Source organism: Helicoverpa zea, chromosome 6, assembly GCF_022581195.2.
Source record: "Helicoverpa zea isolate HzStark_Cry1AcR chromosome 6, ilHelZeax1.1, whole genome shotgun sequence".
In the NCBI taxonomy this organism is placed as follows: Eukaryota; Metazoa; Arthropoda; class Insecta; order Lepidoptera; family Noctuidae; genus Helicoverpa; species Helicoverpa zea.
The window spans coordinates 4,567,315-4,595,301 of NC_061457.1; the positions used below are offsets into that span (position 1 = coordinate 4,567,315).

At 34.3% G+C, this 27,987-nt stretch overlaps 2 protein-coding genes across 3 annotated transcripts; one reads left to right on the top strand and one right to left on the bottom strand.

Annotated features, from left to right (window-relative positions):
- Positions 1-73: 73 nt before the first annotated feature.
- Positions 74-19,674, bottom strand: LOC124631057 (TBC1 domain family member 9). 2 transcript variants are annotated; one of them, XM_047165184.1, is made up of 19 exons: positions 19,501-19,674; positions 19,262-19,428; positions 18,329-18,496; positions 17,877-17,973; positions 17,187-17,450; positions 13,949-14,213; positions 12,719-12,921; positions 12,107-12,227; positions 11,531-11,810; positions 10,932-11,125; positions 8,383-8,577; positions 7,921-8,070; positions 6,322-6,510; positions 5,803-5,982; positions 4,946-5,154; positions 4,116-4,228; positions 3,710-3,895; positions 3,332-3,441; positions 74-3,123 (listed from the first exon to the last, which is right to left on the bottom strand). In XM_047165184.1, the coding sequence occupies exons 1-19, from the start codon at positions 19,542-19,544 to the stop codon at positions 2,902-2,904; spliced, it is 3,357 nt and encodes a 1,118-aa protein (XP_047021140.1). In that variant the 5' UTR covers positions 19,545-19,674; the 3' UTR covers positions 74-2,901. The 2 variants fall into 2 exon arrangements, with proteins under 2 accessions (XP_047021140.1, XP_047021139.1); XM_047165183.1 differs by having other exon boundaries at positions 12,107-12,239.
- A 1,252-nt stretch (positions 19,675-20,926) lies between these two features.
- Positions 20,927-27,692, top strand: LOC124631234 (protein rogdi). Its single transcript, XM_047165493.1, has 7 exons — positions 20,927-21,121; positions 21,215-21,286; positions 21,367-21,498; positions 21,799-21,956; positions 23,098-23,218; positions 23,326-23,535; positions 24,763-27,692. The coding sequence occupies exons 1-7, from the start codon at positions 21,086-21,088 to the stop codon at positions 24,829-24,831; spliced, it is 798 nt and encodes a 265-aa protein (XP_047021449.1). The 5' UTR covers positions 20,927-21,085; the 3' UTR covers positions 24,832-27,692.
- The last annotated feature ends 295 nt before the right edge of the window (positions 27,693-27,987 follow it).

The window sequence follows — 27,987 nt, forward strand, 5'->3', positions numbered from 1 at the left end:
GTTTTATTACTTCTCGTATTCCTAAAATTATAACTCCTCTGTTAAATATCTAAAGTCAATAAAACTTCATGAATAACGTCAAACAAGTGTATTCAATGAAACTTGTATAATGTTCAGATATCGCTACTTACATGGACATGGTTAATCTTACAAATTAAAGTATGTTAAACATTTTGTGCTTGAAAGTACTGTTGGAAATAACATCAAAATCTAAGAGTAGACGAAGACAAGGCGAAGCGTGGTACACTGTTATTTTTCATTTCTAAATATTCACCACAATATGAAGAGATTAAAATAGCATACATGTTAAAGTGTGCAGTAGCACACTTTAACAAAATTAACGCTTTGCTAGGAATTATAGTGATATAAAATACACAAATATTAAAGATTGGTAAAGCTTTGGAAATACAAAAAAATTGAAGTTGAAAGTATTTTAATTGAAGCCTTATGCTGGACAATGCTTAAAATATTATGTGTATTGTCAAAACATTTTGGTGTACAGTCTCTAACAGAAGTGAGAAGTATTTATTTAAATGTAGTCTATTCATAAATCAAGGTATTAGAAAATAATATCTACGGACGGACTTCTCCCTTCTGCCATGGAATGTACCTAAAAGCTTCTACCGTTGTACCCCGAAATTCGTTACATTACCCAAAGTTAAATAAGATATCGTGGCATACAAAAATAAATATGATTAATACATATACACTTGTTAAAAATATTGCTTATTTGGACTATATCTAATCTATATATTTTATAATCTCCTAATATTACTTTAAGCACTTCATTTGGAGTAATTTGTCTATTTTGTTTTTACAAAGTCCCTTTCATAGTTCTTTGTAGGGAAATCTCGTAAAAGCGACAAGCAACACTTTGCAAGCCACTGCTTACTTGATTTATGTGTATCACAAATATGAAAGCATTTAATATTTATGTATAAATCTCTTTCCTAATTTGTTATATATTTTATAAGCTTTTTGTTTGTATCTCATGTTGAGGCAATTCCTTATCTATTTTCAAGTCTAAGAATATTTGTATTATAGTCAAGCACATCATTGCTAAGCGTTATTCTCTGAAGCACTATCATCGTGTCGGTGTATATAGGCACTGTTATGTACATAATACATATTTATTTATCCTATGGGAACATACATTCAACCTCTATACATACAAATCAAAAAGGTATATTTTTTTTGTTTTCTAAAATTTTGCTTTAAAAGCGTATGAAAATAACTTATTTGGAAGCAAAGCTGACATCTAAGTAAAGGTATCAATATAAGTCCTATATAAGTTACAGAAAATGCTAATTTGTACTAAACCTAGTGTTACATGGTTAGAGAATTCATTTAAATAGGTACCTGCACTTTAGTAGTTTAGGTTAATAATATAAACAAAGGTTAATTTGTTTATGTTAGACTAAACTTACAATTAATATGGCTATGTTTATGTAGGTATATTTATAATAAACTATTCGGTACTGGTAGATAAGATTATAAATCAATGTTTTCGTTTTTGAATCGAGGAGTTACAATCTCTCAAAGTCAGATAAAGAAAACACATTTGTCCAAAGTAAGTACAAAAATAACAGTTTCTAAATATAAATTACATGTTTGTATGTTATTTTCCTGTAACGTACCAATATCTTGAAGCACCGATAAATACAAATACCTAGTAAAAATCATTGTTAATAATAAAAAAATACTTAAAGTAACAATTCTGGAATGTTCAGCGAAATGTTTGCTTGAAAAATACTTTTTAACTTCTAATCTTAAATACTTTTCTATGGAATTCATACTGTCCGCTTTAGGGTTTTTTTTTTAAATATAAAATTATCTGCAAGACAAAGATTTGAAACTATATAAAAGAAATCTCTTAATTTTGAAAAGAAATCGTAATTGTTCCAGTACCTATATTTATATACTTAAACTCTATATACAATATGTTTACACAAAATAAGCTAGTTAAGGGCCTATGCACACCACGTTTTTTAAACGCGCCGTCGACGCGCGTTTGTAGCGATACAGACGCGATACGCACGCAAGACAGACGCAGCCTGTAGACCTTTGCACACCTGTATACATACAGACGCGCGTGTGTAGCGATACAGACGCGATGCAAACGCGCGTGTGTAGCGATGCAGACGTGATGCAAACGCGCGTTTGTACCGATATAGACGCGCCGGTGCCGCGCGTTTGTATCGATACAAACGACAACAAACTGCTCTGCAGGATAAAAACGCGCCGGCGACGCGCGTTCCCAAAACGCGCGCGTGTGCATAGGCCCTAGAATAACTGCGTGGTACATAGCAGGTTAGGTGAACACATACTAAGGCAATTTCAAAACGCGACTGTTTACAAGTTCCTTCATTCCTTCAAATATATTTTAACAATACCATAAAAAAACAAAGTTTAAAATCCGTATTTTTTAATTTATATTGATTGTCAAGACATGTTTATTTGACAATATTATATGATGTAGGCATATACAGTTAAAAATATATTTAAAAAGGACAGACCATAACAGATTAAATACATGTTCAAAACCTTCAAAGCGAAAAGGTCGTCAAACATTATGTTGATATCAATATAAAACCGGCTGAATTGCTTATTGGCTTTTACTCATTTTTGTGTAGAGAAATGAGATGGAATCATACAAGTCGACGACAGCAGATGGATCTAATTAAAGCACTATATTTTAACCAATCAAATGACCTCCATACAAGAAGCTTAAAAAGCTAAATAAAACTGTCAGCTTTAATATAATCATTGTATTTAGTAACATTACTATTCACTTTAGCCGGCTTATACTATCAACAACTGAACTCCCTTCAGAAACCAGAACCAACTTCTCATTAGCAGGGTTTAGAGGCTTATTCCAAGCAACCCGGCTATCTCTACCAGCTATGAAACCGACTGCAGTCTGTCCCTCTGTCTCAGCAGTTCCAAAGCTGGTAGAATAGACACCTTCTCATTGAAGAACTCTTCGAGAGCAGACTGGGCTAGCATGGTGGCTAGGAATTGTTCTAAAGTGATCGACCAGACCCCTTCTGGTTCAGTTTCTTTGGAAGGTGAGGGCTTTTGGCTTTCTTGTTCCGGTTCGGTTGCGTTACCGTTGGGATCCAGCTAGATATGGAATTACATAATTGAACTTTTATATCTCGAATAACAGAACAGAGTAATATTTGAGAAGCCATAGAATGAGTTTGAATGCTAACGATGCATAGAACATAATGTCGAAGAATCAAATTTCATTTAGATTAACACTATGATCTTGTTTTTTTCTAAATGATCTTGACTTCTGGTTTAGAAAGATATTTAAAGGTGAACTTACCTGCACTTCAGGTTGCTTTGCGGCGGCAGCTAGGAACAAGCTGTCTTGTGAGATCTCGCGGTCCAGCAGCGGGCGATGGTTGTGTTCACCCAGTTGCAATAGAAGAGTACCTGCGTCATAAATTATTTTTGTAAGACATTCTTACTTGGTTGCGGATATCGTACTGCGGGGAACATCTAGTCTAAGGCCCAGCGCACACAGCTGGAAGTGCGGCGCTCTTGTCGCTGCTCGAAGCCCGCGGAATCTGAGCACGCGTTTCAAGAAAATGCGCTCCGACGCGCCTCCAGCGGTGTGCGCTGGGCCTTAGAATTTTTTTTTTGTTTGTTTGTTTGTACCGTAATGGGTTCGAAACTGCTGAGTCCAGTATAGCTACAGTACCTGCCAGCACCACAGCCTCGTACACATCAGGCTGTCGCTGCGTGAGGTCGTGCAGCACGGCCAGCAGCTGCAGGAAGTGGTCGCGAGGCAGGGCGGGTGCTGCGGGCGCGGCTCCCGGGGTGCTGGCGCCGCTGCCGAGCCCGGCCAGCCCGCAGGCTCGTACACTCTCCGCTGTTATGTACGTGCCTATTGTGGGAAAAAAATATGAGCGATGGTGGCCGATAATAGGAGGAAACTTCTTCCACCAGCCAAATGATTAGTGGAGTATTTTGTAACTTGGCAGTAATGTACCCTATATCTACATCAGAATATAAGCTGCCAGCTTTATTATCCTTGACATAAACAAAGACTGACTTCTTAATGAAAAAAACATATATATCCTAAAGTAATCATTTTACTAGCTTACCCAGTTGACTGTTATCAGAATCACTCTTGTCCATCGGCAGGCCATCGCCGCACATCTCACTTATAGAGCGATGCAGTGGCCCCGGCTCCGGAGACACGGGCTCATCTTCAGCACTGGAAAGAAACATAAGCCTGAATATAAATCTCATGTCTATAAAATTGAATCCTTTTATCCATTACAAGGGAGGTAGCAGAGACCCGAGAGAAGGACATAGGATAGTTTTTGTCACCATCCGGCTACGGGAAGCTAGTTTTTAATCAGATAAACTCATTCCACAAAAAAGCTCAATTTATAGTTGCTGAAAATGGAAAAAATGCTTTCCGTGGGACTAGGAGACTAATCTTTTTTTCCCGCTGGGTGTAGCGTGAGAGATGTAACTTATTGGCTAAACTCATCATGTCGCTTTTGGTGTCCTTTGTGTATGAGGGGCGCGGTAACTGTTTCGTACAATACCGCAGTAGGTACTGGCCTACCTTTAGACAGACATTGTATTGCTTTGGAGTTTGTTGCGTCACTTCTTCCCAGCAAAAACATAGGTAAGTAAGTGGTGAAGAGCGGGCGTTTTGGGGGCTGTCTTTTGTAATTTTTACGTTCGAAAAGTGCTATTTTGCAGTCAAGTTGCAATACATGTTTTCTGATTTTGAATCTGATAAAAAAATAGTTTTAAAAACTAAAAAACACGCTACTCATCTATTGCCATAAGAACTCAGAACGTGTGCAAATTTTCATCCTGATCGAAGATCGGGAATTCGGTTAAAATTAAGATTCCAAGATTTTCTCACATACATAGTTACAAGTGAAGCTAATTTAAGCGTGTTATAAAGACTTACGTATCAAAGAAGGAAATAGCATCGGTAGCCAGCTCCTCTCCTGTGTCAGTGAAGTGCGTGGGCCTGAGGTCCCGGCGCGGCAGCAGCGGCGGCGCGTGCGCGCAGTACAGCGCCCGCAGCCGCCGCGCCGCCTCCGCGCGGGTCGACAGCCCGAGGGCTACGCTGAGACCGCGGGCGCTTACTAGACCGTCTTCGTCGTAGTCCATTAGCTGGAAGGAAGATAAAAGTATGTATAATACTTACCACACTACAGAATGCAGCCATCCTGAACACATGCTGTATAGTTAGTATTTTTTTGCAACAGGATTTAGATAACAACTTTTACGCAGTATAGAACAACCAGCAAATTTTCTGACAATAGTACAAATATTAGGATCTCACTTTGGATTTGCCCGTAGGACTAAGAATACCAGTTCTAAATTAAACCTGAGAAAACGTTAGTTTAAAAACTAAATAATAATGCCGTCCGGACCAATTATCGGCCTTGTCAGCTATTCTCTCTAAGGAGATAATAAATAGAGAAAGCAATAATAATTCCACAAACATCTGCACTCTCATAGCCCGATGGGACGACAATTTGACCCTACCAAAGAGAAAGATCACAACCAGGACCGGCATTAAAGTTTTCTCTGATGCACGGCTGTATCAATCACCATCTTCTAGACACCGGTCTCGGGAGTCAGGAATCGACCCCTAGATACTGCCGACTGCTAGACCAACGAGGATATAAGGGAAATTTATTACAAACAATTCCTAAGTTCCGTCAAATCAATCAAAAATGGATTCAAAATTATCTTTCTTCGAACAGGGTTTTCTATGACCAATCCACAACAAGTCTTATCAATTCTAAGTCTTACCTTAAACATCCTAGCAGTGATGGCTTCAGCAAAATCTCCTTTAGCCCACGGCGACAACGCGAAGTACAAAGTTTTGAACTGCGTGTAGTCCAGTCTATACGACTCGTACGGCGCTTCTAATCGTTCACAAGGCACTCTTTTTGCCCATAGAAGTTCTTCGCGAATGGCACTTAGTAATTCCTATAGAAGAAATAAGGTTATAGTATTTTTGGGAGACGATATTGAAGATCGTTTAGGAGTACCCTGGTAATTTAGCAAAACTATTTAAAGCTAACTATACCAATGTAGATTTGATTTTACTTAAATACAAAATCTTTATCCGATGTCTTTGTTCCCTCGTACCCCAACTTTTAAGGAGCAAGGAGGCATATTTGTATAAAAAAATCTTCCATTCTTCTCCAAACTTCATTCGTCATTCTCGTTCACTCACGTTTCTCATACCAATTTTGATCTCCTCTTAACAATTTTGATCAGTTTCATATAAATAAATACAGTACTTTCTTTCAAAGCTATACTAACCTGTAACTCATTCAACTCGAGAAGTTTATCCTGTTGTAAAGCTCTCAGGGTGTTCTTTTCTAGACTATCTTCTAACTGTCGAACCACCCTCAACCGATGTTTAAGTCTCAAATGTTCTATGTTCTCGCTTGAAACACTGCTGCCGTATGAGCGATAGGACTGGTATATTAACTCTTGGATTTTTATTGTCTGTGAAAAAAAATTATTGTCAGCTAATGTGATATAACAGTTAACTATGCCCATTGTCACGGACAACATAAATGTCTTGGTCTTAAAACACCTGTTTACTTTGAAAATTGAATGTGAAAATTCTTACAATATGTAGTTGTTTTAAGAAAACTATTGTTTATACCTCTATGTTGTCGATGAACTTGGGCCTTTTTTTTTAACGACGTCAAATATCATCAAATGACCGCTGTGGGTTGGCAGCGGTGAGGGAGTGTCAGACTCTTACTGACTAAAAACCGTCGTGTTCCGGCGTAGGCCTTTTATGTACCATGGCCGCTAGGGCATGCAATTTCGGTAAAATAAAAATTACCGGTAAAAATTCGGTAATTAAAATATTTTTACCGGTAAACCGGTAAAACGGTAATTTTTGTATTTTTTTTTAATGTGACATTATAACAATAAGATTGGGTATTCTAAAAGCAAAAAATAATTTAAAATACAAGGTACAAGGTGGTAAACATTTTTTGTGACGTCGGCCTTAAGAAAAAAACATGTCAGTACCATCCGTACGCGATGTCGTCGACAAAATGCAAGAGAAACGGCTGCGATGGTTCGGCCATGTAAAAAGGAGACCACTTGAACACATCGCCAATGTTGTGTACTCAATCTCAATATACGGAAAGGGTGGTGGTTGAGTGTCGTAATGAATGACATGAATATCTACGAACTCGAAGAGGAAGATGTCCTGGATAGACCATCACAAGACGGGATAAACGCTAAGAATTACCGTGAAAAAAAAATCATTTTTTTCGTTGAAGTGAAAGTAATTTTTTATGGTAAATCGGGTTATGGAGCAACATAAGTTTACTTTCCTAAAAAACAGCAACTTGAACACTCTTACAATATGTAATGTATGCAATATTACATTATGTTCAGGCTACATAATGAAGATTTGACGTTAAATTAACAATTGCTATATATTATCACAAAAACGTAAAAACCGGTAAATTACCGGTTACATATTATTTTTACCGGTAAATTAAAAATCGCGAAAATGGGCGGTTTTACCGGTAATACCGAAACCGGTAAACCGGTATTGCATGCCCTAATGGCCGCGGTATCTCTTTCGAACAACCCGCAGATGAACTTGGGCCTAAGTTGAATATGGAGTCCCGGAACACATGTTGGAAGTTCAAAATTGTTGCGTGAACCCCTAATTACATAAAGCGACGTTTGAAATATGCAACATATTTAATTTGTTTATAATTACAACATGGGTATTGAGGAAATAACTAATTGTTTTTATTTTTCCTATTTTTCTATAATTTTGTTTTAATTTTCCTTTCCTTTATTAAATGGTGATTCATTTTTTCAATAATAACCTACATCATAAATGTCTATTGAAAATGTTTTTCAATGAGTTTTATATACCTTTTCAGCGGTCCGTGGTTCCGTAGACAAAGCCATAGCCTCTTCATTGTATATGCCTTGAAGGTAGTCGTTCAGCACCTGCATAGCCTGTCCATCTTCAGTACATTTGAGGAGTTTGTCGCGGTTTATATCTAGTATTGTGAGGGTAACCTAAAATAGAAAATAAGTGTTAGCTATAGGCAAAAAACTGGTTATTATATATATGTGGAATAGTTATTTATTATAAAGATTTTGTAAAAAGAAAAAGAAATGTTAAAACAAAAATAAAATTAATGAAATAATAAAGAAGAGACATGGAGCACACACATTGTTATAGTGACGTCTATAGGTAATTTAACATATTATGGTAAAAAAAAACATAAGTAGATAATATATTTTTTACGGTAAATCTCATGAGATATCTCATTTAATAGATAGAATGAATGGTGAAACTTTTTCAAAAAGTGCATTTTTTCCACAAACCTGAAATATAACTTTAGCACCATCATAAAAGAAGCAGTCCATGACGTTAACAGCACACTCATACGGCATCACACTGATGAAAAGGGTCAGGAACCAGGATAGAGAGATCATCTTCATCATGCCCAACTCGTCTAACTTAGCGTGAAGTTCCGGTAGGTGGACTTCTGTTAACTCTTCTAGGACGCCTTGGTCAACCTAAGGATTATGTATATGTATTTAACCGATGTCTAAAAAGGAGGTTCTAAATTTGTCGGGATCTTATTGGTGTGTCACAGAAGACCCCAATAGCATTTTGAGAATTTTCCCATGCATTATAAATGTGTTTTAAAAGGGCAACACCAGCATCTGTGGTTGAACGACCTTTTGTAAAGCCATATTGTTCTGTATGAAGGAGGCTATTTACATTGAAATATCGTAGCAGCTGCTTGAGTACCTATCAACTTTTCAAAAATTTTACTAAACGCAGGTAAGATGGAAATAGGTCTGAAATTAGTAATGTCCGTCTTATTTCCTGATTTAAATAGAGGTATGACTTTACCTACTGTGTTTCATGAGGTCAGGAAAAACACCAGTGTCAATGCACTTGTTGAATGTAATCGCAAGGTAGGGAGCAATAACGTCAATTATATTACCTAACAGCTTGATGGAAATATCCCAAAAATCACCCGTATTTTTTAATTTAAGAGTTTTAAAAACATTTAGTACATCAATTGGAGTAACGTGTTCAAAACTAAACAAAGAATTATATTGAGGCACACTAGCACGCATAAGCTGTTCAGCGTCTGTCGAGGATGAATTTATTTATAATTTAGGTATTGAATTGGTACAGGTGATAACACAATTGTTGTTTCGATATGATTTATAGGTTTTCTACACCTACTTTTTTAATGTATTTGACTATGACAGAAAGTAGGTACTAATACGTAGGTACTTTTTTTAAGTATGCGCTTGAGATTTGAGATATAATCTAGATATATTATTAATTTAAGACAAATAATATTCATACGGCTAATTTCTATTGAAGATTTCACGGATCAGGATTCTAACTATAGACCCCTTAGGGAAATGAAATAATTACCACATGTAAGTAGGTACTACCTACTGTTAAGGTAAATATTTATCATATTGTAGCTTATTACACTATTTAACCAATGGACTAGGCATGCACGAGCGTTCCACTTTGCAACTTTAGTGGATCAAACAATGTGTACGCGACTGTACCATAATAATAAATACTAACCTTCCAAGTTAAGAACGTTTCTAAGATAATGGCACGGCCGCTTTTTTATAGCTATCCGAACTTGGTCGGATTATGTAGGTTTTCGATGCTTCGTCAGTATTATAATTGTCTTTCTTTAATTACTGAATTTGATGACATGAAATTTTGCAAGTGAATAGTTGAATGATTAAACTAATTATTGGCATACATTTTACCATGCAATTCCTTTAGAATTTCGTGATATTCGACTGCTTTGTAAACAGTGATCTATTCATGGTAAATTATCCTATAACTTTTTAATTACTAACGGAACTAAGGAATAAAAAAAGTTCCGCCAGGACAACGTTCGCCAACGTTCGCCCAGCGGAATCTGTTTTTGGTGAATTTCTCCACAATGGCTGCATACACAAATTTTTATTTACCATACACAATTATAGAACGTCTTACACTAATTATCTGCATAATTAAAATCTTTAAATTCAACAATATTCCGCTGCGCGAACGCACACATCTTTTTGCTATGGATGTTTCATTGATTATAATTTTTAAAATTAAATTCTGATGTATTAAGTCTGGTATTCTTTGTTAGATGACGTCCAAAAAGTAAGTTCTTTTAGGTCATAATACAGCATGCTAAAAATAAATGAAGGGAAAATTAATTCGCCTTCTTATACGAATTTATTTTCTTCTTCACCACACTGTGTTGCACTAGCTGTAGTGATCAAGATTTGAAGACCTAACGAACGGACTACTTTTCTTTTTATGTCAATTCCTATCTTGTTTTATGCCTCACATTATTAATGTAAAGAGGCATTTATGATACTAGTAAAGTCTATCTGTCCGGCCTTCATGGCAAAAGTAATGAAAGAACAATGTCAGGTTTCGACCCACCCAATCAACTTTTAAAACTAAATTCTCACGGACACAAAGTTCTTTACTACAACAATTTAAATATAAAATACTAACTTCTTATAAAATATTTAATTGTTATCTAGAACTTTTCGAAAAAATATCATTTTAATAATTATTTTGTTTATCGAGTTCAGGTTTTTCGTTTTATTAATAGTTTGGAATAATTTGGTTTTGAGAAGTTCAATGCAAAAGTGGAAAACATAGAAAAGCTTCTGACATTAAACTACACAAAAAACTGTAAGAATTTTCACTGTCCATGAAATATTTTTATTGAGCTTAAGTTACTATGGACGTCTGACATTGTTGTTTGATGATTTGAATTACATGTAGACAGATAGTCTAGATCCTCAGAAAGTCCATAGCGAAAATTTTATCTGGGTGCAGGAAGTAAAGAAATATATTTTTAAGATTAACTCACCAAAGCCCCAACCACCCTAGTATTATAATAATCAGGTAGCAAAGTTTCGCATATAGTAGCTAGAAGCCAGAAGGCTTGTTCTTCAGGACAATATATTAGCAATACTGAAGCGACAATGTTCATTGCTTGGCAGTAACCTATCTGAGGATTCTTTAGTGCGTATGCGCAAAGGACGCGGCGGAGCGCTGATATACCTGAAAATATATGGAAATAGCGTTATTATAACTTATAAGTTATTCATTGATATTGTGTGTATGTGAAGTCTATTAACCGCTGTTATGCCGTTACCGTCATTACTTGGAAGACTATAAAAAATCAAATGTGTCTACTTCTGTGTGTGTATGTGAATGTTAACCGCTGTTATGCTTGTAATTATAAGACAATAGAAAATCAAATGTGTTTCGCGCGTTCACCGATTTGAGATCGTAGAGTTGCTGGAAACTGAAACTTTTCATTGTGGCTATTAAAAATGTTATAGTATTGAAGAATCGATTAATAATACCAAGATTTTGGCTGCCAGATGTTATAGGATCAAGCTATTTTGCATCAGAAAAGTAAACGATAGTTAATAAATAATAAATAAATAAATAATATCTTACCGACATCATTCTGGAACGCCCTATGCTCAGGCAGAGACCGATGCAAATCCCTTTCAATTTCATCGTTCGCTTGATTCTTAGTCGACAGGGCTTTGTTCACCAGTCTTTCATATAGGCCTTTATTTTGTGCTTTCTGTAGTATAGAGCCTGAGAATACACTCCAAAGTTCTCCTCGTAATAACTCTGGTATACCGCCGACGACTAGTTCGCTGCCTTCTGTGGTTTGGTACATGCTGACGCCTCGGCCCACCTCGGCCATGTGATCTTCCCATTGCTTCTCCTGTGAGAGAGTTGGTCTTGTGTTTTATACGGATAGAATAAAGAGGTTCAGCTACACGTCATGTACCTAATGCATCATAAATAAAAGATAGATATTAAAGTCAATTTGTAATACCATGACATGACTAAAAAAATGTGGAAATATTTAGCTTTCCGAATATTTTTAGCGGGTTTTGTATTTAAAGCTCATAATAGGTCATATATTTTAAATAACCTTTTCAAATGTAATCCATCGAAAAATAATCAACATTTAATGAATGTCACATACACCAAAAACCTTTAAATTTTCAGTCTAACCTTTTTCTGCTGTATCTGTTTAATAGGCGAAGTCTGGTGAGTTCTGAAGAGAGTCATAAGCGGGGGCTGCGGGGTCCAACCTTCAACCTCCGTCTGAGCCACGGCCTTCGTCGCCTTCTCCCTGTACACATCACTGCATATTCACGCATTGCTATTAGTACACATAATAATAAACCTTAAATATAATGTCCCAAAGTCGAAAACCGATGTTAGCGATGGCTGCAACGTTCAACATGCTGGTTAGCTCCCTGTTAAAGGCAAATGCTTAGAAAACTGTAAAGAAAGACACACAGTAAAGATATTAATCAAATTATTATTTTCAAGAAATTAAGAAGTTCGAAGAAAGTTTTTCATACGAAAATTTCATGTTACCAATGATGAAATTAAATTAATTGATTGAGAGAACAGAAACCCTTAAAATGTATAACATGACAAAACACAACAAATGAAATGAGATCTATTCAAGTTTTTTTTTTAAAAAAAAACAAGAATAGCTGCTATCTGAAAGAAAGATTATGATGATCGATAGATAGTATTAATAATGAAAACTACAACGACTTACCAATATTAGTCAAAATTGTCATGCAAAAAAAAAGAACAACGAACACTTACTTGGGCAACTTAGCAAGGAGTTCCGATATCTTATGAACCAAGAAGTCCCTATCAGATATATTGCCGAATAGAAAGCTGGTGTGATGAGCTGTTGTTATGAGAATGCTGCCAGAATCTCCTGAGGAACCAGTGCCTCCGGAGTCAGCCCGCTCCACTTGATGGACGTTACGGAGAGGTATTGTGAGACGGACTAGATTGCGGACCTAGAAATATATTTTGGGAACTATAGCGATGTAAAAGGGTAGGTGTAGTATGGGCTGTTACAATATTGCTGTGCATGAAAAGAAATAGCAAAAAAGAAATGAAAAGTTCCAGTTTATTTGGTAAAATCATAACAAATGGTTAAGCAAAGCAGCGTCCGTCCGTAGGTACACAGTAAAGAAGTCTTTGAAAATGCATTAAAATCAACGAGTTATTTCCGATTTCCACTGCCGTTTGCCTCAAAACGACATGTTAAGTGGTTACCATATCTAACGTAACTTACGATAAATCATTAGAACCAATATAAACAAAACCTAAGTCTTAACCAAATAATCGTACTTCGATAAATGAGAACAGCAAAGGTTATATAAACACTACTCCTGACTCACAAAAGCAATGATAACAAACGTGGTATAATAAATAACTCGTAACTTTGCATATAATATACTACCATTAAGCCTACATCACCTCAAAATAAAATCATCCTTACAACATTCAAATAAGGTCGAAAATTGCATGTGAAATGTTACAAACGATAATGAATTTCATAATAATAATTGTGCGATTGTATTTAACACATATTTATTGTTGTTATTATGGAACAGTGCATTGTCTGGCATTGTATCAGTTACGATATCTATTATGTCGATTGATCTGCTATCGATATTGTTTAAGTTTATCGATTTTATGGAAAATGTAGGGAATTTTTACTGTTGTATTCCTAATACTCAAACTTTCTCGTTGTTTTTTTCTAATGGCCTTTAAATTGCATTAATGTTCTAGTAGTAGATAAACTGCTTATCTTGCATAAAGGATGACGCTCAAGCAAATTGCTTATCAGTATCTATATAACGACTAAGCATATAGAAGCATTTGCATGCATCTAAGTATTTAGCACACGCATTCGTATTCACGATGTAAGCAAAAAAATTTGTAGTAGGTAAATAGGTTTTAACGAAATATTTTTTTGCTATGATTTCTTAATCGTTCAAAACGATCCCATAATTACTAAATTAAAATAATACTTACCCGACTATCAAAACAAATGAAGTTCTGCGATAGATACAGTCTTCCCCAATTATGTCTCTTATTATAAGGAGTCCATAAGGTACATTCTTCCGTGCCATCCAATTTTTCATTCTGTGGTAATCGGAATCTCAAAGTAAAAAGGTTTGACTGTTTCCTAGCATCCAAATCTCTTTTTAGGAACGAAGGCTTCTTTGGCACATTTTTGCTTAGTTTCGTCAAGAGATCCTTGTCAATATTGAAGGATCCTGACTTATCGTCGATTAATCTGGAAAGATAAGGCTATGGTGATCAAAATGTTTGAGCATACTTAGGATATGAGGTAATAGATAATTTAGGTGCTCATAAATGTAAATAATGAAGTCAGTAATACGAAATTAGAGTTCATAATTTTGTTTAATTTTTTTTTTTGTAAATTTTTTCTCGGTATCTGGGCTTGAGACAGTATAAGTTCCGTACTTATTAGGTTGCGAAATCAATAGGTACATTTTAAGTGCTTGTGTCATACCGTATTTAGGCATATTTAACACAACAAAACCGAATCAATAAAATTATAGCTCTAGTATCAGGTATCAAATTGTTGATAACGGCTGATTCATAAGCCAGACAATTTTTATTTGAACCTATCTTCAAATTCATGGCCACATGTATTGTCAATTCACTAAATTCATCATCCTCCGAGCCTTTTCCCAACTATGTTGGGGTCGGCTTCCAGTCTAACCGGATTCAGCTGAGTACCAGTGCTTTACAAGAAGCGACTGCCTATCTGACCTCCTCAACCCAGTTACCCGGGCAACCCGATACCCCTTGGTTAGACTGGTGTCAGACTTACTGGCTTCTGACTACCCGTAACGTAAGGATGTTCAATGACAGCCGGGACCTACAGTTTAACGTGCCATCCGAAACACAGTCATTGGTGTGTAAGATATACTTAAAAGTACATACAAACTTAGAAAAGTTGCATTGGTACTTGCCTGACCTGGAATCGAACCCGCGCCCTCGTACTCGGGCGGTTGGTTCTTTGCCCACTAGGCCACCACGACTTTTTTAAACAACAGATAATTCACTAAATTATACATAGTTTTTGTGTTATTTATAATCAAGTAGATAGTTTGATTGAAGATAGAGGAATTTGGCACTATCATTGTCTGTATTTTGCCGCAATTTGGATAAGCAAATATCGATTGTCTTTGTCGAGTGTACCTTGAAGGTCGACTAAGGCGGTCGCATGTAAAAACGGGCGCGTAATTTTCATTCATCTTGTATGCCATAATAACATACAACAAGTCTATAATCTTTGATTTAATAACGAACAACATGACTGATGTACATTTGAAGATCGCGTATGAGCAATTTTCTCAGCTTCTGAAAATAATTGTCCCTGCGACCGTGCCATCAAACGAAGATTAAAATGTAAAAATGGCTCACAGTAAAAAGACTAACGTACTGTAAATAGGAATATATAAAAACACTATTTTGTTTCAAGAGGTTTTGCTTGCATCTTTAACAAATCCTAATAAAAAAATCATATGTAACATCGAATTTTCAATAAATTGAGAAAAGACCTCATAATTTACAGTACGCATGTCTATTCATATTGAGAATTGGGTATTTACATTTCGGGCAGTGAAACTTATGCACTTATTTATCTTATATGCAGAACACCATGGACGTTACAAGTTATCTGTGCAATGTAAATTACTAATGCAAGTAGGATACTCTTCAAACAACATTATCTTAATCCTAGTCACACAGCATGCACTGCCATCTCCCTATCTACAAAACTTTATACAAGGTGTTGATTTGCATTTGTGCCATACCTACTTCAGGGGGAGGACATAAAATACGTAAATAATCGATTGGAATTACAGTAGACGGGAAAAAGCTAATATGCACTGCTTTTTTGTCATTGTAATGTCTTAGTATTTCAGAAGTAATCCAATTTTATGAATGAAAATTATGAATAATCGTTGCGTATGCTTTGTGTTTGCGTTTGTGTGAGGGCGCAGTACGGTTTTAAGGCCAGTAACACACGCGCCAAGTTTAAATACGGCTAGATGAAATTGACGAATACCGAAAAAAAAAAAAAAAAAATTACCTACCAATTTTTTTGTTGATTTGGGTCGAGAATCATTAGCATAATTACGTCCTTGAATATGGCACGGATGCAAATCAACAGCTTGTAACCTACGGCTACAATACAACATTATTTTCAGATTATCACCCTATAGAGATCAGTGGAAACACTCCAGCTTTAATTAAGCTTAAAAAGTATGTACATTTGCCCTTCAGAGCCGAATTATTCTGAATCGATTGATTTAAATTCTGAAATCCACAAAGGAGTTGGCAGAGGTGACCCGTTGAATATATTTACGAAGATAGTTTTTAGGGATACGTACTTAATGGATAAAACGGGACCCTGTTACTAAGACGGACGTCTGTCACCAGGCTTTATCTCATGGACTGTGCTAGTTAGACAGCTAAAATTGTTACAGATCTTGTATTATTGTTGCCGCTATAACAAGGATTACTAAATACTAGAATAAACTAAATATTTAGGCTGGTCGTTTTGTAGGTAGATATGGTACGGAATCATTTGTTCGCGAATCCGACTCAGACATAGCCGGTTTTTTTCATGTACCAATACCAATGAATGGCAATTTATCTACTTACTGTTGGTTAGATTGTTCGGTCTAATACAATGTTCTAACAGATTAGATGTGTATGCAAATAGAGGCCAGTCGAGATAGTTCTAATTCGTTACACGGAAAACCAGATGTGTTCTGACGTAATTTACTCAGCTATGAAAATATCAGTACTTACCTACTCCATTTATTTTAGCATTAGAAAAATAATGGCAGTATTTGGGAACAATAGCGGAAATTGCTTGTTTTATGATTTTTATAAACAGGAAAATACTGCTATACTTAGCTGTTGTTATTCTAATTCTTTTGTTAAAATAATCTGATGAATTTCCAGATTCAGATACCTTATCATATAACTATGTAACCAGTTAAAAACTTCGATCTTAACAATCGCAAATTGTTTCTGCGGTTTATCGGTCAAACAGAACAAACAAAACTCAAAACTGGCATGCAAATCAAAAACACAGAATCATCAAACACAGAAAATTGCCCGTGTATACTCTGAGTTAACTATCTACTTCTTCAATATACTATATACCTTGCTGAACCAATCTGAGAGGGATACAATAGAATAATAATTATTGAAAACAACTTACTGTTTCATAGCAATATTAGCCAACTGCTGCATCAAAGCAAACGTCTCATTCTTCCTCAAAAACAATGTGAAGTAATGTTCTCCGTCCCTGGTAACCACTTTAATCGAGTCAGGAAACAAAAGACTGTTGGTTTTCGCCAATTCCGTGACGTCAGCCCAGCGGATCTTGATAGAAGTTTTGCGTCCGAATATATAGGAGTAGAAACACATGTAGTGGACTGATAGGTACATCCAACCTTGGCGGGGCATCTTGCCTTTCCAGTAACTGTAAAATTACCATAGAATATAGTGGCCTGGTCGTCTAAGGCTCAAACATACATAATATTGCGGCGATTAAAAAATATTCAGAGAAAATATTATCTTATAAAATATGTACGCAGCATGTTTTTTTTTTTCAGGATTTATAGCTTTTACAAAGATGAATTTCTTCTTTTCATTCAAAGTTATAAAAAAAACTATTTAACCACATGAAGAAATGATTCATGCGAAACATCGTAACGTTTGCAAGCAATGAACCTCGCGTGCGTTACCTACCTAAAATTTATGCAAGTCTTTGTCCATGCCACTCTAAACTCGGGCGAATTGCATGATTCACCCCTAACAACAAATAGTAGGCATTAATGAGCAAGGTTTTTTCCCAATTAATATTGAAGACTGTTATATAATAAATAACAATGGAGTTTTTACTCACCTACAAGAGTAGTAGCAGACCAATTTCTCATCTTTGGGCATACGGAACCTTTCGTGGAATTCATAGTCCACATTTTTATATGTGACTGTGTCTTCATCTGTGTGAGGGGAAAATAAGTTTATGAAACCTAATAGAGACTTAAGAATATTTTTTTTATTTTTTATTATTGTTTATAGACTAGCTGTTATACCAGGGTTTCACCTGCTTCCACAGGATAATCTCCTGTATCTCAATAAAATATAGTAGTAGATATATAAATACCTACATATGTAACTAAAAAATAGTGTAGCTTTCCAACAGGGAAAGAATTTAGTTCTATAACTATTCAACTGATTTGAAAAGTGTCCATAGACTTTAGAATACAAACCAGCAAATAAAAATTTTTTGCCTCTTCATTATATTAGCACAGATAATGTTTCATATAACTAAGTAAACAGAATAAAATGACATACCCTCAGTAAAAGTCTCTTGTTCCGTAGCAATGATAGAATTTATTTTGCAGCACACAAACTCAGTAACCTCTTCCTCTGTGTCAAATGAGTGTAATGTCGGACAAACATTCTCGAACAGCCACTGCCAATCCTGGCGTATTTCTGGCTCTGTCAGTGCAGTGGCTATCACTGGAATAAATGTTTAATGATAGAAAACCTTTAAATATGGGTTAACTTCTTGCTTTTTGTAAAACACATTGTATATCTGAACTCTGACATACAATGTGTTGAGACATAGTCTGCAATTTATTGACCATTTCCATGAAGAACATTTTGTACAGAGTGTCAGCTAAGGAAGTGTCAGCTAAAATGTCATTTTTAATTTTAAGATTGCCCTGCACTGTAATAGTATTAGGGTACTTGAACACAGACAAGTTGTACTATTTTATAAGGTCTTGCATATCCTGTTTGATTATGGTTTAGATAGAAGTGTTGTATCTTCTATAGATATAATAGAATTTTGATCAATATTATCACAGAAAAACTATAAGGAAAGTATCATAACGTAGTGAGTCACATATCTGTAGAAGGTATTAATGTGACTTAATTATATCAGTTGTATTATCCTTGTTTATCACTAATTAGCACACAACATTTAAGCATTTATTTACACACTTATTTCTCTCTTAAATAAAGGGCTGTACCCATGTTTAAACAGATGACTATTTCAATAAAAGAATTAAAATTATAGGGGCTAGAATAATTATCATTTTCTCATGTTTGTTTGACAAGTAACTGTTGATTATATGAACAAATATTTTTTCCAAAGCATAGCCAAATAGAATGAGTGTGTGAGTTGGTACAAAGATCCTTAACATAGTTGCTCAGTGGTTGGATTCCTAATAAAATTAAAGAGTAGTAACATACAAATTTACTGTAGAATAAAACGCATACCATAATATACTTCTGAGTTAGGTGTCTGATGTAAAATTCTGTAGGGCGCTGGTTTTGTATCTCGAACACTATCTAAAGTACCAACGAGAAGCGAGGAGAAACCTTTCGACTTGCCATGCCCTTTCCTTCTCTGCAGGACGAAGTACAAAGTCGTTTCATCAGTATCCCTACAAATTGTACGAAAATATTAGCACAATTTCACAATCATTACGATAAGCGGCCATCGTAAACATAATTACCAAAGCGCAGTTTTTATGAAAATTTCTTGAGGCTTAACCCACATGTCGATTATGCACTTAATACCGTATATTCTTGATTAATTTTTGATAACTACAATCATCGTTAGAACAACGAAAATGTTTTCAAAAACAATTTTTACCAAGATGATCACACAAACAACAAATATCTTTTGACACTACGTTTTTTTAATTGTGTTATTGACATTGTCTAAATGTCTGATTTGAAACATGACCCTTTCACCATTTCGTATAGAATCTCCACAAAAAACCATCAAAAAACACAAAATGTTTATTTTGGTCAATTGAATATAGCGCTGAACTATATCGATAGTAGAATGCTTCATTTCTAATATGCTTAACATTTCATAAAAGTTGAAATCTTGTAGAAATCTATTTGGGATTTTCTATATACGAAGTTCTTGTTTTACTTTATTTTTCACTTAAAGCCTTTAAATCTAGTAAAATAAAACCACAAACTGACTCACTTGTATAATTTATTTGCAGTTTAAATGCAGTGAAAATGTGAGTTTATAGGTAACTTTAGATATAACAATTTCTTAGATTCAGATAAACCGATGAAGGCATACTAGTTTCCAGAAGATGGTTAATTAATGATGTTCTTCTTTCTCAGCAGCTCTTCTTTGAGAATCTGCCCAGCTTCTTTTATTCGATTCGGAATTGACAACTTTATGAATTTTACTGAAAACCCAGAAGCCTCCTAATGCACCAAGAGGATAATGCATCCAAATCCAATTATTTTTTAGGTAAAAAAATAGCGGAAATTGAGCAACTTTTGCTGAAAATGTATATGGAAATTTCATATGTCGACCAGATTTTCTGAAACAATAAAAACATGTTAAATATTTGTATTTATGCAGGCAGAAGTCGTAGCGTTCCCAAGTATTCCTCTATTTTCACCGGCATTTATTCCCGAATAGATGAAGTGATACATCAGTAATAAATAATAAGGTACTACCATTGCCACGAAGAACAGAACTTGCTGCTTGCGAGGCCCCTTAAAACTTATGTCGATATTTTGATCAAAAGCGTAGGTCAGACGACCAAAACTGGATATAAATTGGTTGCAATAAAAGACTGACTATATAGGTATTTGATTTTCAGATTACCCGGCAATAACTCCAGCATTTTTCAATAAATTTTCAATTTGGTCGTAATAACGTATAAGGTCCTTTGGAAATATCATTGTAGACGATCGCTTCAATTTACTTTCACTAAATTCTAATTATTTTCGACAGTGAATGTCCGTCAGTTACCTTGAAAGTAAAACGCTGATGTTCTTTTTTTTCTTTTGTGTCGTTTTTTAAGAAAGTTGGTATAGGCGGTGTACCAAACCTCTGACGAAAGATTATTTCTAATACCAAAGCTGTTATTTCTGAACGAAGTTACATCAGTCACAATCTGAAACGTTCCCCGCCCCTCTCTCCCCTAGTTTCCTGAATTTGCTTTACCCCCTTCAAATTGTGATTTCATGATTTGAAGAATTCTCGTGAATTGAAAAGGCAACGTTACTTGCCTGATCTAAACGAAAGAAAATTCAATTGAGAGATCCCAAAATTCCATTGAGATGTGTGATAACGAAAAAGAAGAGGCAGCGAATTTGGTTAGTCAATAAATGTCTTGCATCTGTTGTGAAACGATCGAGTGTAACAATTTCTGTTATATTAAAATATTCATAATGTGTGATATGTTTTAGAAAGAGGAATTCGAATGGGTACTTCGTGAAGAGGTACATGCGATATTACATCAACTCCACTCTGTTTTAGTCGTAAGTGTCACAATTTTTTTTTTCTACTAAACATATTTTCTATTAGATTATATTCTTTCGAACCGTTATTTATTTTTTAGGAATGCGCACATCGGTTTCCGGTGCCCTTGTATGGTAATGAGGGCCAAAAGCAAGATAAATTCATATTGACATCACAACCTGAACAATTAAAATGTATTGTGACTTTAACTGGTGACAGTATTACCCATGCAGTAAGTAACTAGTTCAATTAATTATTAACAAAGCTATTTAAAAGAAGATCATTCAAGGATTCCCAATTTTTGATAAGCAATAGCAGCTCATTGATGATTGTACTCATAAAGTGCATGTTTTGCAAGATAAAAAAAGTACCCTTGATACTAATCTAAAGAATAATCTCTCAGTATATCAAGTGCCACTCAGAAACAATTTCTTACCTATATTTCTGTCAACACGCACCCATATCTTATGTTTACAATAAAATCATGACCAGGACCTTGAGTGATGTAATAAAATATGAACCCTCTTGCCAGGACATAAGTTTCAAGGTGCTGCGACAGATGCACACAATATGCCGTACGTCAATCAACCAGGACGGGCCTTGGAAACTGCAACAGATACAGGATGCTGCCAATCATTTACAGCAGGCTATTGGTTATATTGATAATGTCGATAAACATTATGTTTTCAGGTATGTCTACATGTATTGTTAACAAAACTAATTTTTTTGAAAGAATACAACACCTGAAATACAATTCATTTACTAATCATTCAAATAAATAGTAATTCAGTAAATGGGTTAATCATATCGACTGCAAGCAAGCAATACCTCCTATCTGACTCCGGGTGGATTTTAAAGGGGAACAATAAAACTTAATAAAATCCTTATTCCGAGGTAGGTATAATGAGATACTGAAAATCCAAGTTTTCTTTTTCTAAGCATAGTATTGATTAATAAGGTTTTTTGTTTTTATTTTGAATCTAAAGGTAGTTTATGGTAGATACAAGTTTTTTGTTTTTTGAAACAAAAATGTCAGATAGGAGGTATTGCTTGCTTGCAGTCGATATGTTAATTTCTTCGCTGCTCTGCGTCTCCTAGAAAGCCGTTTCATTGTAGGAATTTCCTAATTATTATGTGGTCATATTTACTTGTGACATCATAATTATTCCTTCTTTTTATGTACCCCCTTTATACCCACATACTATTTTATATAACACTCCTGTGTACTTCCTTATACAACCTTTTTTGAGGAGAGGATGTAGCCCTGCATGTGCCTTACTTCATATTTTCTATAAATGGCTTTTCTAAAAAAAATATTTATTGTGATTGAGTATGCAAATTCTGTAAATCTTTGTTACTATGGCATAAAATAACAATAAGCAACGTCACATGAAAGACGCTGATATGACCTCAACATACATGACAGAGGAACTCAAGGTTATGTATATTTATTTCACCTGAATAAGTTATCTTTTAACATAACATTACGTGTGAAGGATTTTAATTGTCATGTTAATTTTAATGTTCAGATATTTTAATTTGAGGTACTAAAATTGAGAAAAAAAAAATGATTTCGTGATTCATCAAAATAATTTGATACTGGGTAATGATATGTATTTATGGTAATAATATCATTAATAATCAAACAGTTGTGTCATGTCACAAAAATTTCCATTAATGATGGAATTTCCATTCATTTTTTAATGTGACCAGTTCCTTCATCATATTAGCCTTATTTGAAAAATATCAAAAAAATGTATTACTTGTCTTTCCTAATTCAATATTTATTAGCTGAATTTCTTAATAAAAGTATGTAATGTTTATCTTGTAGATCATCTGAAGAGGTGCTCCATATAATCCAATGTCTGATCGGCTCACTGCAGAGAGCTCGGACTGCATTAGTGTTGCCTAAGAAAAAAGCAATTGATGAGCTTATGAAGAGTAGAAATATGGTATTTTTCAATCTTAATATATTCTGTAACATGTTTAAAAAAAAACTTTTAACAATTTTTTTTTTGGAATCTTTCATGAGATCTGAAATTGACATTTTAATTTTCAGAAGGCCTTATCGCCAAATCTACCAGAAGACTTAGCAATATCTTTCTACATACAATCGCACAAGCTTATATTTGTTGCGTACCAACTTAGTTCGGTGCATGGCACTATGAGAATTGACTCCTGTCAGGCGGACTGTGCGGTACCTTGGTTGAGTGACGTGTTGTTCATGTTGACTGCAGCACTCCATATGTGTCAACAACTTAAGGATAAGGTAAATTGCACCTTTATTTTTTTTATTGATTGTACATTGTACTTGGAAATCTGCACTTAGAAAAGCAAGGCTGTTTAGGCTTACTAAGTGCATTGACTGTTTCATATTTGTTTCTCTTGATCTTTTTTCAATAACAGTTAATTCAAGGCAAATAGGACTTCCTTAACAAAAAAACTAATCATTGGTAGATGTTTTGTTTTATACATTTTATCTTAAACACAGTAATGAAGGACAAGAGTTTGTTATTAATATAATAATATAATATAATTAAGCCTTTTATTTCCGAATAAACAACATGTGAACTTAAAGTTAAATATTTATAGTTATATGCTACACTGAATTTACAAAATGTCCCTTATTTCGGTGTGCCTTACGGCAAAGGCCTCCTCCAACTCTTTCCACTGCTTTCTGTCTTCTGCTATTCTTAGAGTTTGTTATTACTGTTGACATAATATCCTAGTATTACTATAAACACGAAAGTTTCTGCCTCATTCTTATCTCACTTAGCTAGTACATTATTGTAAATATTTGTTTCTATGGACCTTCAGGTTTTTCAAGCCTACATTAATATATCCAAATACCTTATCTACAGTAACATAGGAAGTTTGCAATCAGTATGTTTTTATCTTGACGTTATGATATAACATATGGCTCAGCTGATAACGCTTCGGCATTTCAGTTTAAATAATAATCGAATTAGTCGAATTATGGATAATTGCCGATTTTATTATTGTGTTTAAGATAGTGAATTGTTTGATTAATGATAAACAGCTTACGTCATGGTTTTTTCATGTTGTCGGTAGCTCCCTAAGACGTAATCATATACATATCAATAATTATCAAATTCGATAAACAAATAACAAAGCTACATGAGGTCACCATCTTCTAAAAAGAAAAAAAGTAGACTGAATTTTGGTGTGATTGGCATATTCTTGAGAAGTAATTTAGAAAATCTCTTATTTACCATTTAGTAAAAATAAATGTTTGATATCCATGGTATTTTACTAGTCTTACCAAGGCGTATTGGGTTACCCGTTTAACTGGGTTGAGGGGGTCAAATAGGGCAGTCGTTCCTTGTAAAGCACTGGTACTCAGCTACATCCGGTTAGACTGGAAGCCAACCCCAACATGATTGGGTAAAAGGCTCAGAGGATGAGGATGATCAATGGTATTTAACCCTTTATGGATCAGTTTGTTGAAATGAATATTTTATTTCGTTTTTTCCAGCTGTGTGTCTTCTCCCAATACAAAGATTTCACAGTGGGATCAAGATCTGCCTCCATGGTGTTTAACTAATTACCTACCGGGATGTTACCTAATTCTCAACTGTAAGCATTATATACCTAGGTATGCGTAATATACAAAACAATTGTATGTAAGTACATGTATTTATTTAGTTATAGTTATTGAGTCCATTGTTGATATTCTTGTTGAGTATGATGTAATATAATGTATAGAAACTAAACTTACAACTTAATATAGGAAAACTAATCTTGGGTCTGCCATGAGTGTATATTTTGAGTAACAACAAACGGGGAAATAAGTATTCGTTAATTTATTTCTACTTCTTATGTTATTTATGGACAACATTATGTTAATTTATGATCTAAGAGTTATGTTGAAGGTTATGTTTTAAGTTAATCTGCCGGTTTTGGGCCGCGTATTTATGTAGATTGGTTATTAGCTAATAAAGAGCACAGTATAAACCATCTGGCCAATAACTGATGACAATTGAACATGGTTCAGTCACCCCAATATGTCCTCAATTGGGAGTTAATACTTTGCTCGAATTCGCAGCACGTTTAGTTCAATTTTGATTCAGTTCGAGCGCCGACCGGATGGTTCTAGTTAGTCTAATGTACACAACGCGTTGTAGGATATGACAAAGCAATAATATTTTTACAGGCTAACAAATTAACGCATAAAATAAAAGTGCAAAGTTATATTTGAATAGCCCTTGTGTACGATAATGGCATTTATGTCGTGGCACATAAAGTCCATTTCTGAATGAAGGTCCAAGTCTTGTATTACGAATTCAAATTCGGTATTATTTAAAGTTTCTATTTATGTAGAGGCTATTTTAAGATGTTTGACCCTTTGAATATATGCGTATTGGGCGCTGGTGCCTAACCTCTCGTTTATCTAAACATTTAATAGTATCATGTGTTCTATTTTACAAATGTCTACTTAATATTTTACATTGATGTTATTTTTGTTTTCACTGACATATATACAAATGTGTAAACATGTACTGTTTTTCAAAGGGTTTATAACAAAATGCATAATACAGCAACATTATTTATTTAGTTATTTATTGCCATGTTAATAAATAAAATAGATCTGAATGTATTAGTTAATGGAATTATAAAATGTGTAATTTGAAGCAATAAAGCTTCTACCTTTTGTCTGTAATGCCATAGTTAACGAACTAATTTATAATAGAATAATATAATACATAAATGTATAGTTATATTTGATAATAATAATAATCAATTGGTAAGAAAGGATCCGTCAAATGAAACAACTTTAAATATCTTGCTTTCTAAAAATTTGCAGTTTATTTTTATATTCAAATACTAAATATCTTAATACATTGTGGTAAAAGTGTCTAATACTATTTACATGAAAATGAATAAAATGCAAAAAAAATGTTATGGTGGCCAAAATCTTACAGTAATTATTATCATTCATGAAAAAAATACATTATCTTTGTAGTAGATCGATATACTTTATTACACTTTTATAATCGCTCAATACAAATATAAATTGTTATAGTATGGATGCTTTTGCCTTCAGTGTTGTCACAAAAAATAATATCGAGATATTTCATAGTCAATTAAATACAGCGTGATGCGAACCACTGAAAAAATTAAACATAATTAATATTTCACAATTTGTATCTTAAGTAATTTCAATTAAATGAATTCCAATGTTTATGAAAATGTGATAATAATTATTACATCTTTGATTAAGAGGTAGGTAATAACTTGTCTCGCTTCCCAATGAGACTTAACAACATTCTTGATTAAAACTATTTGCCCTTAAAACTTTGAATAAAAACTTCGTAGCAAAAAGTATGAGTATATGTGATAGTTGCGATTTTAGGGGTTGCGGGTTGTGATTAAACATTAAAGACTTACTAAAATGTTTAATTATAACCGCTCTGAAACAAATCCACAACACCAAAAATTGCAATTATCATTGTTGCTTGATTGTACAGAGTTTAGTATCCATGATGCAATAAAAAAACCTTATCAATGGGGAGATCCATAGAATGATAAGTATTTTTAATCACGTGTGAAAAACGCAGGTGTTGTATTTTCCCTCACTCGATAAAATTTCGGTTATCCGTAGCCTAATAGAGATGTTACAACCTTTTTTGTTTTGTTTTAAATGAATTTACAGCTGGCAATGTATATGAAATATATTCAGTGCTTAAATGCTTAATCATGAATATTACTGTTTTTTATCACATACACATTAATAATAAAAAGGTTGTGTATCAAAATGTTGTTTAAATTAGTGAAGTACCTAATTGGTATGTGTAAAAAAAAAAAACAAAAGGGGTATTTGACAATTTGGTTAACACTTCACAACATAATCTGTACAGTCTGCTATGACTATTCTCTCTACATAGTCTTTAAATTCAATTTTTATTTATGATGTCAAATACCCTATAAACATCGATAATATTTTATTCGCATATTAATTAAAATAAATAATTATGGACACTGAATTTGAGTGGGTAAATAAGTGGGAAGCAATCAATTAAGTTGTTTATGTGTATTGGCGATGGAATTGGCAATGAATGTTGAAATTGTATTTTTGTGCACATATTGATAACTTTGATAAGTAATAAAATTGTTAACGCACTTTCTGAATATTCGATTTAATCTTTCTAAATTATGTCTATACTTCATTAATTTTTAAATTGAGACTGCACCACTTGAGTGCTCTTTGTCAGCCTAAAACTTGAGATGCAAAACACTCGACTATGTAAAGAACCATCATGTTTAAATAATTGATTTGACATGTTTGACAATAAAATTATTGTACTAGTATTATTAGGTAGTCTCAAGACTATTTTATCTATACCTACTGTATAAACAGTTTATGTGATTGTGTTGTATTTCAATAAATCAAAATGCTGTTGTGCATAATTGGTTTTTATTACATTATTTTTTTATAAGGAGTCACTCTTTCATCCCAAATCAGATTGCAAAGAATTCGCTGCGCAGGCGCAACGTGTAAGCTGCACGACTATAACGTATTCTCTGCTTGCTCGCTCCGCTCTGCAACCGCTCACACCTGTTAGCTGTTTAGCAACCTGATAGTAGTGTGATAGTCTAGATTTGAGCCTTTAGTAATAGTCTAGATTTTAGGATTCTGTATAGAAAGGGAAACCGGGACATTATTATAAATACAGCTTGGCAAAAAAGAGTGTGGAATAAA